Source organism: Pleurotus ostreatus (assembly GCF_014466165.1).
Source record: "Pleurotus ostreatus strain PC9 chromosome Unknown scaffold_7, whole genome shotgun sequence".
In the NCBI taxonomy this organism is placed as follows: domain Eukaryota; kingdom Fungi; phylum Basidiomycota; class Agaricomycetes; order Agaricales; family Pleurotaceae; genus Pleurotus; species Pleurotus ostreatus.
The window spans coordinates 478657-493186 of NW_023503162.1; the positions used below are offsets into that span (position 1 = coordinate 478657).

Below are 14530 nucleotides of genomic sequence, written 5' to 3' on the forward strand. Positions count from 1 at the left end.
GTCAGAAGCTGCAATATTGATACTCGAAGATCATCATATTACCTAGAACAAACGAGGACCTGAAACTCGCCTCTCGAGGTCGCGCCTCGTGTAACGCGCTCGGTGAGCCCCTCTGCGTCTAAAATAGCAATACATATCAAATTCCCGTCCGCGCAGTCCGATTGCAATCTGGCACCGGCGGTATGGGATTTCACACTCCACAAGCAACCTAGAAGGATCGAGGCCGCCGATCTACTACTTGGTTGAACGCAAAACATTTACCAACCTTCGAAACGATTCGCATCACCAATGGGATTTACATAGGGAATCGGGTGAGTGTTCCGGGCGCTCATATACGTCTGTATCTTAATTGTACGTACCAGTGCATATGTCCGACATGCGGCTCAAGTCCCCGTCGATCGACGCTAACTATTCCTCCTCATCCTCCTCCTCTCCGTGTTCAGAAAACTGGAAATATACACCAATTTCGAGGCACCACAGCGCCATACGCCATATCTTGTCAACAAGCATTTGGAGCCTACATCTACAGCGCAACCCGCAGTCTGAAGCCGCCATAATACACAGGGATCATCATCGTATAACTGCTAAAAATGGAGCCAGAAATACGGCGCGAGGGCGCAACTCAGTGGGTCACTTTCGTTGAACATTGATGACATTAAGTAAGGTGCAGACTAAAATATTGATTCCGACCATAACGCAGGGGTTTCTCACTCCGCGAAGCTCAAGCAACTTGGAAGGATCGAGGTTGCCGATCTTGGAAGGATACAAACCCGTGAAATGGTCTACATCTATCTCAAGACGGGGTGCTACATGGGAAAATAGGTAAATACTCCATATACGCATACGTCCGCGTCTCAATTATATCATATGTGCTCACCAGTGCATTTGTCCGATTCGCACCTACGCTAGGCGTTCGTTTCAACGCGGCTCCCCATCATGCTCGTCCTCGAACTTCCCTATTGCTTTTCGATGTCCTGAACGATGCGTGCGCGAGTTCGGACAACATTCATGTGCCACGATTGCGCCTCTGAAAAAGCTGGAGTGAAACACACACACACACACCGACCTTCGATACCGTTCTCCGTGATCACATCATGCATTATGCAACGTCGAGGTCCCGCTTTATCCTAGTACCTTGTGCTAGGCGTTAGCTAGCACGTCAGCGTATCGACCCCTCGCAAATTCACTGGAGCGTGAGCGGCGAATGCGGACTCTGGATACGCCGAATGTACACGGCTCCGAGACAGAAAAAGGATTTCGGTTCGCAGCAAATAACGACATATATGAACTGTACGTGCTCAAATAGGGATAACAAAATATTTGCCAAAACATAGAGCGAAGACCTGGTCGAGAACGTAACTGAATATCGGTACGATAATTGTCAAGGCTGCCTCTGCACCCGGCGCACAGCTGCTCGGTATACTTTGTAGCAGCGGACCTCGACCGTGATGTCGATGGCCCGCAATTCATGCCTCAGCTTCTCGAGGTGCGATTTCTCCTCTGGCGCGGTGTGCCGGTCCTCGATGTGCTGGCGCATCTTGCGGACGATGCGCTCCAGAAATGCGTGTCCAGGCTGGTTTAGTTGAGCGGCCCGCTCCCCGGTGAATGAACCGCGGTGCGCGGGCGAGCCTGTGGTCGACGGCGTGTTGAACAGGATCACGCCTGGTACCGAATGATACGTTGACGGCTGGTGGGAGGTGGTAGACGCGGTGATAGCTGATAGCTGGGAAGGGGACTGCGACATCGTGCTGGAATACTCCTTGGTGTAGGGGTGATAGTGGTGGTAGGTGCGAGAGATGAGACTGGTCAGCCTCCTGAAATTTCTGACCGTTGGGCTGACATTTTATACCCTCCCCCGGCTGGAGCAGGCGCTATCATCGTAATCCGCTACGACCTCCTGTATACCTCCTGAAAGCTGTTGGATATCTTCGCAGTCCCGCTTGTCAACCTGTCAATAGGTGTATCTCCCGGTCTGCGTCACCGAGTTGACGGCGACGCACTGGAGGCTTTTTATCCAGAGCTGTTCGTCCGTGGCTTCGCAAATATCTGGTACGATATTTTGTTGTCTACATGGAATGTCATTATCTGACCCGCGAAATCGTAATGCGAACCCAACACTCTGTATAGTCTCAATCAGTGAAATACTGGACAACGGACTCGCTGGCTTTCTGCGATCAGGATCGACGTAGCCGGCGGTGAGACTCCGTAATGTTAGGGGTCGAATTGCTTCCATACCTAGAGATGTCATTGTCAGAATGCTTTCGGAGAGGTTTACTTACATTTGTAGGATACCCTCTGTCTAGCGCAAAAATATCTTACTTGTCACCTTGAGCCGTACTGTCCCTCAGATCGCTTAACACACCACTGGACAGGCTACATCGTTGGTTGAGTAGGGAGAACAGTGCAGTTCTAAGCTCCTTTCTTCGAACGGCCTCGTCCTCCTCGTATTGCCCTGGTTCATGCGGGTCACCTCTACTCGACTCACCTATCCATCGCTGTCTGTATATATTGTGTAAAAGAGTCTCTAACCTGTAAATATTAGGATAGTCCACTCGGGCATCACCGATCATATCAATAGTTGCGTATGGACGAAGTACGCTGGATATCCGTAAAGCATTTCCTACAGTGCATGTAGCCCACTACGAACTGAGTATCCCAAACCCCTAATTTTCGTTGCTGGGTGCGGCATACGTTCTCAAAGGTTCTACAGAGGCCCGACGAACGGCTTGGTCATAGTTCGTGCCTCGAGTCCGCCTGTCGACTGCCCTGTTTATCGTGAAAACAATCATTGGTGTATTGGTTGGTGGGCACCCAACTGGATCTGCCGACAAACCAAAGCCGCCTGAAATAGATCGTGAAGGCATACAAAAAGGAAGCAAAGCAGGATCCAGCATCTTCACTCCCCATCTTTCGAATGTTACTGAGTTCATGAGTGCATGACTAGTCGTTTTAACGGATGAAAAAGGCAGGGAGCGTGCCGGCAAAGGTGTACGAAGGAGTGGAGGAGTGGAGGAGTATGCGCGCGGGATGTACTAGTATACGACGACGTCGACCGCGAATTCTATAGTCCACTACAACTGCAGATCTCAGAGGGCGTCGTGGCACGAAAAGATCCTGAGAGATACTTCGGCTCCCAGGTGGAGAAGAAGTGGTGAGCGAAGTGCAAGGAGCAAAGAGCAATGGCTGAAGGTCGACACGTGTATAACATTTCCATTTCTGGGTACCCCTGTGTCATTTATTCGCACAACCCCGCAGGAACGTACGCCGGCACCCGGCGCTACTTGCTGTCTTTCTCGCTACCCTCGTCAAACGTCGCTCTGAGAACATACTCCCAGTGATACCACAATTCGCAATCATGTAAAACCCTTTGTCGCCGGGCAGTCTGGGTTCCAGCTCTCCAATTGTGTTCACTGAAAAACTTCAGTAAGCCACAGCAACGTTGACTCGAGCCCTCTCACAGTAACGGTGGCCACTGGCTGATACCATCTCTTGCCCCTCGTCTTCCTGGTGCGTATGCATTATCAAGGTCGCCTTCCTTTCTTAGTACTGAGTCAACTCCAGTAATTACCTCTCCCATGGCATGTCTGGACCGCTAACGATAACATCGTTGATATCGTTGTATCAATGCAACCCCATAGAACACGTCGCAGATATCCTTGAAGGTGTTCATAATCTTCCCTGGACCCCGAGGTTGCTCAATGGCCATTTCGTTTCATTTCAGTCCCAGCAGCATCTACACCTGCGTCGAAATACAACCTTTGTTCGCAGGTCACTTGCTCCGCACTCAGTGTTCCAAAGTCATCAAACGCACGCAGTTCCGCGCTGGTGTCTTCCGGCACTATTGCCTTTGTGAATTTGTGCGCTGCCTTACCTCTTCATCCTGCTTTTGTGAATGACTAATCCCAGACATATATCCGATCACCATCCATCTCCGCAAGGCTCGTGCATTTCTGGATATTCCATTCGGATACGTGGTGTACCGCTAGTGCTTACGATCCCTGTGCGACATGTCCTCTCCTCACCTCACAGCACCTCGCCACCTATTATCGGGATTTGCTATTTGGTACATTGAGAAACGGACATGGACGCAGAAACTCTATGCGCTTAAACTCTCTTTCTGGCGTTCTCAATTTTATCTACTGCTCGGCTCTCTTCCTCTTGCCTGTCTAGACCAGTTGGCTCCCAATTGACACAATCCGGCTTGGTTGAGGATTCATCTGCCTGCATCTTAGTACGGCAATCTTTGGCTTTGTGTGGCTATCTTTCGGTCTTGTATCAATCACGCTCTCGTCGCAAGAGATCTCGTGATCCGGAGATCAATCAAATTATCAAGTGGCCGTCCCGAACCGCGACAGGGAAGAGATTGCATCACGTTCATACAAATGTATACTCGTCCAATCGATTCAGGATGTTCCGGCGCTATTGCGACCTCTGCTGCCCCGGACTTGTCCTCGTGCTCGTCGCCGCCTCCGCCTCCCTCCCTCCTCCTGCTCCTCGGCCCTTGCTCAAAACCTTGATCCCTCAGCCGCGATCTGCTCCAAGGCCTGGAGTGCCACACGCAAGCCTAAGGTTCTCTGTTCTAACCTCTGCCGTTCGCCCCAACCCAGCGTGTTCATGAGGTTGGTGACGGCTGCTTCAAGATATTCTCCTTCAGCATTGAGCTCTGACATTGACATTTCTACGAATGCTGCATTGAGTAAATCCGACATATGTACCAGAGCAGCAGCAGGTATAGCTACCTTGCCTGGGCAAAGCTGCTTCCACCAAAGGCCCAGTATATCCTCCTCCAGATGCCGTCAAACGATGAGTCGGCATGAGCATTGTTAGATGGATAGGTACTTCGATATGTGGCATGATTGAGTGATAGTACTGCTGTCCGTTGACTTGATTGAATGTCCCATTCGCAGCATTGGTGTTGACAGTGTTGTCCTGATGTAGCCAGTAGGATGACCCATCTGTCTGCGGACTGCGAGGAGCTTGGGGATTGTTGTGCGGCAATGATTGTACTATGGGCTGTAAGATTCTTGTGCTGAATATTACTTGTGGGAGACGTACACATGTGTTCCTTGTTTGATTATGTGTAGTTGAGGGTATGAACTGAGGTAGAATTGTTGCCAGCTACTTCGGATGTCCAGCTCATTATATATCCTCGGTTAGTTCTTCCTTTCTCACACATTCAGCTGGGCGCCATAGACTTTAGTTGTCACTCATGCTCAATGTACACGTATCGGAATGAAAACCCACAAGTCCACCTTTTTAATGGAGGGGAAATGGTCTCAATGTGTGGGACACATGGCATCTCCTTCACAAGTTGCCTAACAGCCCTTCGGGCTCTTCATGAACATATTTGTATCCAAACAATCAGCAGTCGGATTAATCAGATCTCAGATGTGATTCTTGAACTCGTGGCCACTTCTTTCCTTGATGCTGGACGGAGTCTTTTAATGTTTGCCGCCTCATGATCCTTGCTTCTCTGTCCAGGACCAGGAGATCCCTGGGTGCACCCTAGCCTCGATTGACCAGGTACTGCCAACTGCTCTCTCATCGACACTGCCTCTAAACTTTGGTTGGTGCATATGGGGAAAGGATGGAGCTCAGCTCCAGTTCAATGACACCCTCTTGCGTCCCTGAAGCCCACTGTGCAACATAGTCATCTCTTTCATCAGCACATAACCTCCAGGCGTTGAACGTTAAACGTTGAGATTTCGAACCATCTCTGAGTCGTATTCTGGCATGGAGACTTATTTTCCAGGCGGGGCCATGGAATGCATGGGATCCAGAATCCACATGGATTATGTTCTGGGACTTCTGTGTCATTCGGCGTTGCGCATTGCGCATTGCGCTCCGTTGACAGCGAGAGTGATTTGGGGGCCTGGGGAGCTGGTGGACATCGGTCAATCAGTGATGCATGATGCATGATGTGGGGAGAGCATTGCTATCGCATGTGGACGTCCTCTATCCACCCTCACCGATGCTCTCGCTACTCCCCCGGTATGCCATCTTGTCTTGGAGCCCATTCCTACCGTTTGGCGCGCAAAGACTATGGAAATGGGTCCCACAGCAAAAGTGGCTATTCTCAATCCTCTATGATGTATTACGCCTCGCCCCGTATATCCATCCGAACCCAATTCAGGCGAGTTGTTATTATTGTCATTGGCTTTCTTTGCCCATGGGCCGGGCCGGCGTGCGTGGATTCATGGTATAGTAAGATAGGCCTCACTCAGAACCGTCTTGGTCATGTGAGTTTGTGACATTCCGTTACGCAGAGCTTAGCAGCCTCGACAGGGGTTATTATAGACAAAGCTAAGTACTACGGTACTATTGCACTAAGGTTACTCTGTATATACTCAAAGAATGGGAATTATAGTAGTTTTAAAATATATCTAATGGTCATAAATGGTCATAATGTCGTTGTAAAATCATTATCGGTGTTGAGGAGCATTCATAAGGGTACCAATCTGAGACAGGATGTTCTCAGGGATTGTGCGATGGCCACGGTACTTCTTTGCAGCCCAAGCCGCTTCTGCGCCGTTGAGTCCTTTGCGGTACGCATCCATGAAACGAAGTGAGCGAGTCGCAAATCTGCATCAAGTCTCATCAGTAACACAGTAATCAGAGCCTGGATCACAAGTGCTCACCTTCGCATCGCAATCAAAGGCACCTCCTCAAGAGACTGGAGAAGGTTCCGCTCAAGGTCTTCCTCTTTCGATGAGGGCGGATACATCCGATAACGCCATTTGGCGTATCCCCAACATTGCTCGATGAAATTCAGCTCGCAATGGAATTTTGGGAGAAAAATGACTTGGAATCCCATCGCCTTCGCGTCCTGCTCGAGAAGAGACTCGACGTGCACAAAATCAGGTTGGTTGTAGAGGAACCGGCGGCAGCAACAGTCAGTGGCTCCTTCTGGGCAATTGCCAAAGCTCTTCCCGCACTGCGCCTTCTTCTTGGCGATATCGCTGAACCCCCGTTCCTCGATGATGACTGCCATCCCTTTGAACTGACCAGCACGATTATGCCCTTCTGGAAAATAGAAGTCTTGCTCGCGCCCATCCGCAAACTTCCCGTTGGCCATGCGGGCTCTCTCCTTCTTGATTTTCCCATCAGTGTCGTAGACGGGCTTGCCATCGGGTCCCATCACATTAACATCAACTCCAAAAGTTGACGAAGGGCCTTTTGGCATTTTGGATGCTGAAAGTGCACCCTCGGCTCGTTTTGTATGTGTCTTCGTGTTGTCGTAAACGAATTTGTGATTGTCGTCTGGGTAATGCTCCCTAACATACTCCATAGCTCTCTTGAACTGGGCACGGACATCATTGTTGTCAAAATACCCATCACGCGCCTTTCCTGCACGGAAAAGCTGCAGGCAGATCCACCCGTAGTCCGCAGAGACAAATGCAGCCACCATCAATGAATGCCCTTCTCCCTTCGCAAGCGGCACTGCCTTCTCCGTTTTGTGGACCCAACGGACTCGACGACGGTCATGTGCATAGTATGTTGATTCGTCGTGGTACCACAGGACTTTGCGACGAGGCGGCGGGTTTTCCTCCACTTCCTGAGTACCATCGTTGTTCCATTTCCGCATCGAAGGCTCTACCTTGGCAATGGCCGGCAAGAAGACCTCCTTTCGGTACCTCACAACATCGATGCGTTCGTGGCCGTCGCTGTATTGACCCTTAGGTGTTTTGGTCCAACGGTACCCCATTTTTGCCAACCATCTCTGTGCCGTTGCAAGTGAGATTGGCTTTTGGCGGCCCAGCCTTTCGAGAACATCAGGGCGCGAGACATAGTCGACAATATCCTGAGCGCGGATCCACTGTCCAAGGCCTTGCAAGTGCAGGTTGATCTCCTGTGCGAAGTCCTCATCATCCAAGTGGCTCCTGCCTAATCCGCCTTTCCAGCTGTGCTCGGGAATGAATTCACGATTAAGAACAAACTCCCGTGTCCAATTTCGAAGGAGTTTGGCTTGATAAGGGCCGTGTCCTAGGCTTTTGGCTGTGTAGAGTGATGCCTGTGTCCATTGTGAGGTGTGAGGATTCTTTGTCTGAAAGCTGATGACATTGAAGCAAAACAGACGCATGGCCTCAAAGCGTTCGCGGACAACGTGATCCAGACCAGGATCTTGATGACCATACCCCTTCTTCCTCTTCGGTTTAAGAATAGCCTCGAGGTCAGCGTGCGCAGCCTTAACCGCTGTCATACTCCAAATTGGGATTTGTAGTAAGTGACATGAATATTAGTGTTTTATACCTTCCTTCATACACTGCTATAATCCATAGACATCACCTCGCAAGTTGCAAGTTGAATCAAGTCCTATGGATCTTGTGTTATGGTCATAGACTTTATTTTACCTTACATTACCCTTTTCCAAAGCCCTTTAATTCCCTTTACTCCTATCCTTCACTCCTACATCAGGATTATTCAACCAATTACTACACTTCACTCAGACAAGCTGAAGAAGATTATAGGAGACTGTAGGACAATACGGTAACCTGTAGAACTTGGAAGAATATTCTGGAACGTAGAAGAATTTGATTTCTTCCTTACTAAGCAATTATAAAGCAAGTACTTGGTTTTAGGCTCGGCACTGATGAAATAGGTTTTGAGCACTGCCTTAGCATAGCTTTAGCACTGCCTTGGCATAGCTTTAGCACAGCCTTGCACAGCCTACTACTCTTGATCCTTGCACAGCCTTAGTATTCGTAGAGTATAAATACCCCCCAAATTGTAGTAGATAGATAGGAAACGCAGCGCAATGCAACACAATGCAATGCAATGCAATGCGAAGTGAAGTTCAATTTATTAGTTCTCTTTGATCTAGCTGTTCCCTGAGAATGAATTCCTTCAGCATAGTAGGATAAAGTTTGTCCTTATCCTAGCCTCTATATAGAACTTCTGTATAGTCTCATTGTATTAGTAGTCTTGATTATATTGATAATTGAGTACTCAGATCAGTGAAAGCATTCTTTACTAGAAAACAGAGTAATTTGGTAGCTTGTGTCTACATTATTCTGGATACCTGTGTATTGATTCCACCGCATATTGTTTTGTCGTAACTTGGACATTTAGACTGTAGAACGATTCTGCAGGGTGTCTTATTGTTATTTCAGTTTTGGAAGTGATCTAGCAGAAACGTCTGATCTAGAGCTTCATAGTTTTGTCTCATTGCGGAGTCATACAACGTATCCTAGGGAAAGAATATTTCCTCATCATAGTCTTATTGTCATACTTCATTTCAACTTATCTTTAGTACTGTATAGTATTCTATCCTTCTTCCTCATCCTCGTGAAGCCATTATTGACTTCTAGCCTACACTCTTTTTCTACCCCTATCCCTATCCATCCCCTATTTCCATTTCTACTACCTTGTAGAATCCCAGTGAATATTCTTTCAATAACACACCTCAGCCTGCAGCAACTTGGGTGACTGTCCGATCTATCTAGACTGATCCGACTACATCCAAAACATTTCAGTGAAACCCCACTGAGTGTGACACCGCGTCAAGATCTGGAGCGGGTATCCATGTGCCGGCATACTTTGGTTTATGGTGCGTATCAGGATTGTAGCTGCTGTCTTCGTTTGCAATGATGTCATGTCTGTTCTCATTCTCGTCATCAGCAGGCAAGCTCAGCGGCACATTGGAATGCTCGCTTTCAACGCCTTCACCGCTTTCGTCATCTCTAGCATCTGCATTTAAATTTGGCTCGTCAATGTCTTCATCGTCTTCGTGATCAAACGGTTCATCTCCGCAACCAACTCCCTCATCGTCTGAATCATCGAGCCATCCATCTTCTATGTCTTCCTCAGGTGGGTGAGCTAGAGGCGGCGGCTGAAAGTCTATTCATCTGCGCTCAGAAACTTGCTTCTCTTTCAGGATTGGTGTAGTCGGACTCACCCAAAGGTCCTTCTACGTCGCTCTCAGCAGCAGAAGCTCTCGTTTTGCGCTGCCAATCTGTCGCTGCTGGCTCAGGAGCCTGGCTGGCCTCAATAGGAGTGTGTGGAAGTGAAAAGGTATGTGGGCAGTGTTTGCTGTGGAAACTGCTTGCTGAAGCGTCGTTGAGAGGGCCTGAGGCATTCTTCGATGTTTCCGGGTATATTGGAGTCTTCAATGGGGCGCTTTAGGCATTTTTCATACTGCAGAAAGGTGAAGATGACATACATTCTCTTTATTTTCGTCTATTTTCGATTTTTTTGTCTTTGGTGAGTAGCCAACCCAGTTGCCTAGATTCTTAAGGTTCCATTTTCGTTTAGAGCCCATTATATGGAGTGTAAAATAGCATTGAAAGATTGTGTGTAGTGTGTCAGTGGTCGCGACGCGACGCGCTTTGGGAGGCAAGGGTTATCCGTGCCTAATATGGCAACCGTGCTTATGACCAAACTGAGGCAAGGAAACTTGTAAACTCAGTTCAAATTCTGTACGCCTCGAATTCAAAATTCTGGTCGCAAGGAAATCTGCCAATTTTCATTTCTAACAATCTCTTGCGGACGGAATTTTGATTTAGCGAGCTTAAGCTTTTGTATGGGGTTTTGAACGGTTTCATCACACATTGTCACGGCCTGGCACATGACCAAGACGGTTCTGAGTGAGGCCTATCTTACGTAGAGCGGGAAAGTAGAAGGTGGACACAATGCCAGACTCAACCCGGTACTCCGGTACTCCTTGACGGACTTTGTTCCGAATAATCGATGCAACTCTGATTGATGCCTCAGAAACTAGATATCAGATATTAGAAACCCGTCGTCAGTAGTCGTGCGATGTCAGTCGCGTGGTGTAATATTGACTCCAATCCGAAGGAGGATGAAATTCATACATCAACAGATATGTTCAGTCGTGGAACTTGCACCCACTCTCCAACCCCTCGCACAGCACGCCCTCCCAGTCCGCGCACTGGATGCCCTCCACCCCGTGGACTTCCACGGGCACGACTTGGTTGATTTTACCTCCAATACAACTGAGTCCCCCACCGTTACTTGATGTGTTCGCATCAATACCATAGGGAACGACACGCAGCGACGACGATCAAACACCCCACCCCACCTGAGGCCCACGAGCGGTTTGCGCGATGTCAGCGAGTATGAGCGGGTTGGCGAGGTAGGAGCTGAGGGGGAGGATCTGTGTCAAGTGAAAGTGGAAGCGATGGTTCGAGTTTATGAAGGTAAGAGGAGACGTCTGGATCCTTTGTCACCTGAGTCTCCATGGCAACAAGCTATTAGTGAAGGACGACGCCGGAGCGACGCGTGAGTACATAGAGGGCAACGATGACTGGGAGGCTGGATGCTTATGGAGAGGATGAGGGACTCGGATGCAGAGAAAGCATACATAAGCGCCTGGTCATCATCTGTCGCGCTAGGCCCAAATCCATTCTCACCATATTCACCCACTTCCAGCACACGGATTTCACGCTCCTCGTCTACAGCGAGCGTGGATGCAAACCGATGGGCAAGGGTCCTCATATTTTGATCAATGTAAACGCGGTGTGCTATGGCTTCGACCCAAGCTGTGCTGTGGACGTTGCGTGCTTTGAGGTGTGTAGCTATTTGAAAGCCTGCCTCGGGTTACTGACATTTATACGCCTTTGGAGCCATGGGCGATGCAGTCCACTACACCGAGTGAGGCTATAGGAGTGGGAGACTGTCGAAAGTCACTGGGTCCTCCATCTTTCAATGAACCAGGAGGCTTCATGATCCTCAGGGATCGGACAAGCTTTGGGACGTCCACTGCAAGCATACAGCCCTCATCGACATGAATCACTCATGACTCCCCTCTCTTTTCTCAGCATCGCTAGTTCGATCCAACGATCCAACTCATCTCGTATCTTATTGATAATACTAAGAAGACCATAAGCGAGAACTTGAAACTCGCCTCCCGAGGTCGCGCCTCGTGTAACGCGCTCGGTGAGCCCCTCTGCGTTTAAAATAGCAATACATATCCGATTGCAATCTGGCACCGGCGGTATGGGATTTCACACTCCACAAGCAACCTAGAAGGATCGAGGCCGCCGATCTACTACTTGGTTGAATGCAAAACATTTACCAACCTTCGTAACGATTCGCATCACCAAAGGGATTTACGTAGGGAATCGGGTGAGTGTTCCGGGCGCTCATATACGTCCGTATCTCAATTGTACATATCAGTGCATATGTCCGACATGCGCCTCAAGTCCCCGTCGATCGACGCTAACTATTCCTCCTCATCCTCCTCCTCTCCGTGTTCAGAAAACTGGAAATATACACCAATTTCGAGGCACCACAGCGCCATACGCCATATATTGATTCCGTTCACGCAGGGGTTTCTCACTCCGCGAAGCTCAAGCAACTTGGAAGGATCGAGGTTGCCGATCTTGGAAGGATACAAACCCGTGAAATGGTTTACATCTATCTCAAGACCGGGTGCTACATGAGAAAATAGGTGAATACTCCAGATACGCATACGTCCGCGTCTCAATCATATCATATGTGCTCACCAGTGCATTTGTCCAACTCGAGCCTACGCTAGGCGTTCGTTTCAACGCCCTCGAACTTCCCTATCGCTTTCCGATGTCCTGAACGATGCGTGCGCGAGCTCGGACAACACTCGCGTACCACGATTGCGCCTCTGGAAAAACTGGAGTGAAACACACACATCGACCTTCGATACCGTTCTCCGTATCACATCGTCCATTATGCAACGTCGAGGTCCCGCTTTATCCTAGTACCTTGTGCTAGGCGTTAGCTAGCACGTCAGCGTATCGACCCCTCGCAAATTCACTGGAGCGTGAGCGGCGAATGCGGACTCTGGATACGCCGAATGTACACGGCTCCGAGACAGAAGAAGGATTTCGGTTTGCAGCAATAACGACATATATGAACTGTACGTGCTCAAATAGGGATAACAAAATATTTGCCAAAACATAGAGCGAAGACCTGGTCGAGAACGTAACTGAATATCGGTACGATAATTGTCAAGGCTGCCTCTGCACCCGGCGCACAGCTGCTCGGTATACTTTGTAGCAGCGGACCTCGACCGTGATGTCGATGGCCCGCAACTCATGCCTCAGCTTCTCGAGGTGCGATTTCTCCGCTGGCGCGGTGTGCCGGTCCTCGATGTGCTGGCGCATCTTGCGGACGATGCGCGCCAGAAACGCGTGCGCGCAAGGATAGTACATCCTTCGTGGCCACTGGTGACCCCGCTATCGGTGTGGAGGAAGGCTGGCCGCTCCCTTCAATCGACGATGCTGTGGGTCTATGAGATTGAATTGATACCGAAGGGTACTGCACGCTGTATGTACCTAATGATTGCTGATCTGCCTGTAGAAGAGCCGAGGTGGCACGGACTTCAGCTTCAGCGTCTGAAACATAAGTGTCTGAGAGATGCATATTGGGTCCTGGCAGAGGGCCCAATGGTTCTTGGCAGAGGCTCGCGTATTTGGGGTGCGACGAGATGCTGGTGTGTTCTTGCGAAGGCACTTGGCCTCGCGCATGATCGGTGGTAAAGGGGGGAAAGTCGTACTCGTGAGCCCCAGAGCAATAACTATTCGCGGCGACCTCATCATGGAAGAGGACATATAGTCAGCTCGCACGGGGACGGATGGAGCGCTAGCGCCAACGCACCATTACCCAGCCCGACAGCCGACAGTAGAGTCCAGCGGACCTACGGTACGGACATCAGAGGTCGATGGCAGTAGAAACGATGTCTCTTGCCAGCGGTCGCATTAAAGGCCAGGTTCACTTGGATTTCCGCCAGTGATCGCCATTGGGTGCGCGGTCAACGTTGATGGGATTCGTATTGTATCGACCATGGGATTGACGGCTATAGTTTTTGAGAGAAGGAGTTATATAGCTTGCATCGAGACAATAAAAGCAGATACCACGCACGAACACGAAGCTCGAGGGGGGGCATGTCACTGTCACGGAGGTAGGCGAATGATGAGATCGCTCTAAAGTGACAGCGTATACGTACGGTGCCAGGCGAAGGAGCACCGAGACGGCTCACTGGCAATCTCTCGCGGTTTCATACATAGAAAAACAGACAACGATATCATGCCATTTCATTTCCACTCGCATGGCCGTTGAGTGCTACTTGACCGCGCCCGAGCGTGCCGCGTGCCGCAGCGCCGTCGACACTGTCCCGGCTTTATCTTTATGTGGCGATGGGCCCGTAACAACCGTGACAGAATATCTCCACACAAAATCCGAGCTTGCGCGTATGTCCTGCGCGGTACGGCGAGTCCGGCGGCACCTGTCCTTCTTCGGAGGCAATCGAACTCGAACCCACAAGTTCCTGCCACCGACGCGAGCAGTCCTGCGCAGACTGCAGTACGGATGTGCAGACGCGCTCTCAGATCTCAGATCTCAGGCTCCGCAATGTAGCCGCCAGTCACGGTGTGAGCGGTCACCGGCCACTGGGCGCTCACCGCAGGCTTGACAACCGCAGGGGGTGACAAAGTTCGCATTCGCATTCGACTTGGGTGGCCAATGCGGTGTATGTTGTATCTGTATGCCACCGTATACATACGTATCTCCCCACTATGAGTCCCGAGTCCCGAGTCCT

At 49.8% G+C, this 14530-nt stretch overlaps 4 protein-coding genes across 4 annotated transcripts; 1 reads left to right on the top strand and 3 right to left on the bottom strand.

Moving 5' to 3' along the window:
• Positions 1–1298: 1298 nt before the first annotated feature.
• PC9H_009334 (uncharacterized protein) lies at positions 1299–1744 on the bottom strand (the record flags this gene model as incomplete). Its single annotated transcript, XM_036778839.1, has 2 exons — positions 1299–1343; positions 1409–1744. 2 exons carry the CDS (start codon positions 1742–1744, stop codon positions 1299–1301), a joined length of 381 nt encoding a protein of 126 aa, XP_036628228.1.
• Positions 1745–3277: 1533 nt separating this feature from the next.
• PC9H_009335 (uncharacterized protein) lies at positions 3278–3706 on the bottom strand (the record flags this gene model as incomplete). Its single annotated transcript, XM_036778840.1, has 3 exons — positions 3278–3410; positions 3459–3546; positions 3598–3706. The coding sequence occupies 3 exons, from the start codon at positions 3704–3706 to the stop codon at positions 3278–3280; spliced, it is 330 nt and encodes a 109-aa protein (XP_036628229.1).
• A 5763-nt stretch (positions 3707–9469) lies between these two features.
• On the bottom strand, positions 9470–10258 carry PC9H_009336 (uncharacterized protein; the record flags this gene model as incomplete). The annotated part of the gene is made up of 3 exons (XM_036778841.1): positions 9470–9837; positions 9896–10103; positions 10160–10258. 3 exons carry the CDS (start codon positions 10256–10258, stop codon positions 9470–9472), a joined length of 675 nt encoding a protein of 224 aa, XP_036628230.1.
• Positions 10259–12843: 2585 nt separating this feature from the next.
• Positions 12844–13472, top strand: PC9H_009337 (uncharacterized protein; the record flags this gene model as incomplete). Its single annotated transcript, XM_036778842.1, has 2 exons — positions 12844–12850; positions 12991–13472. The coding sequence occupies 2 exons, from the start codon at positions 12844–12846 to the stop codon at positions 13470–13472; spliced, it is 489 nt and encodes a 162-aa protein (XP_036628231.1).
• Between the last annotated feature and the right edge of the window lie 1058 nt (positions 13473–14530).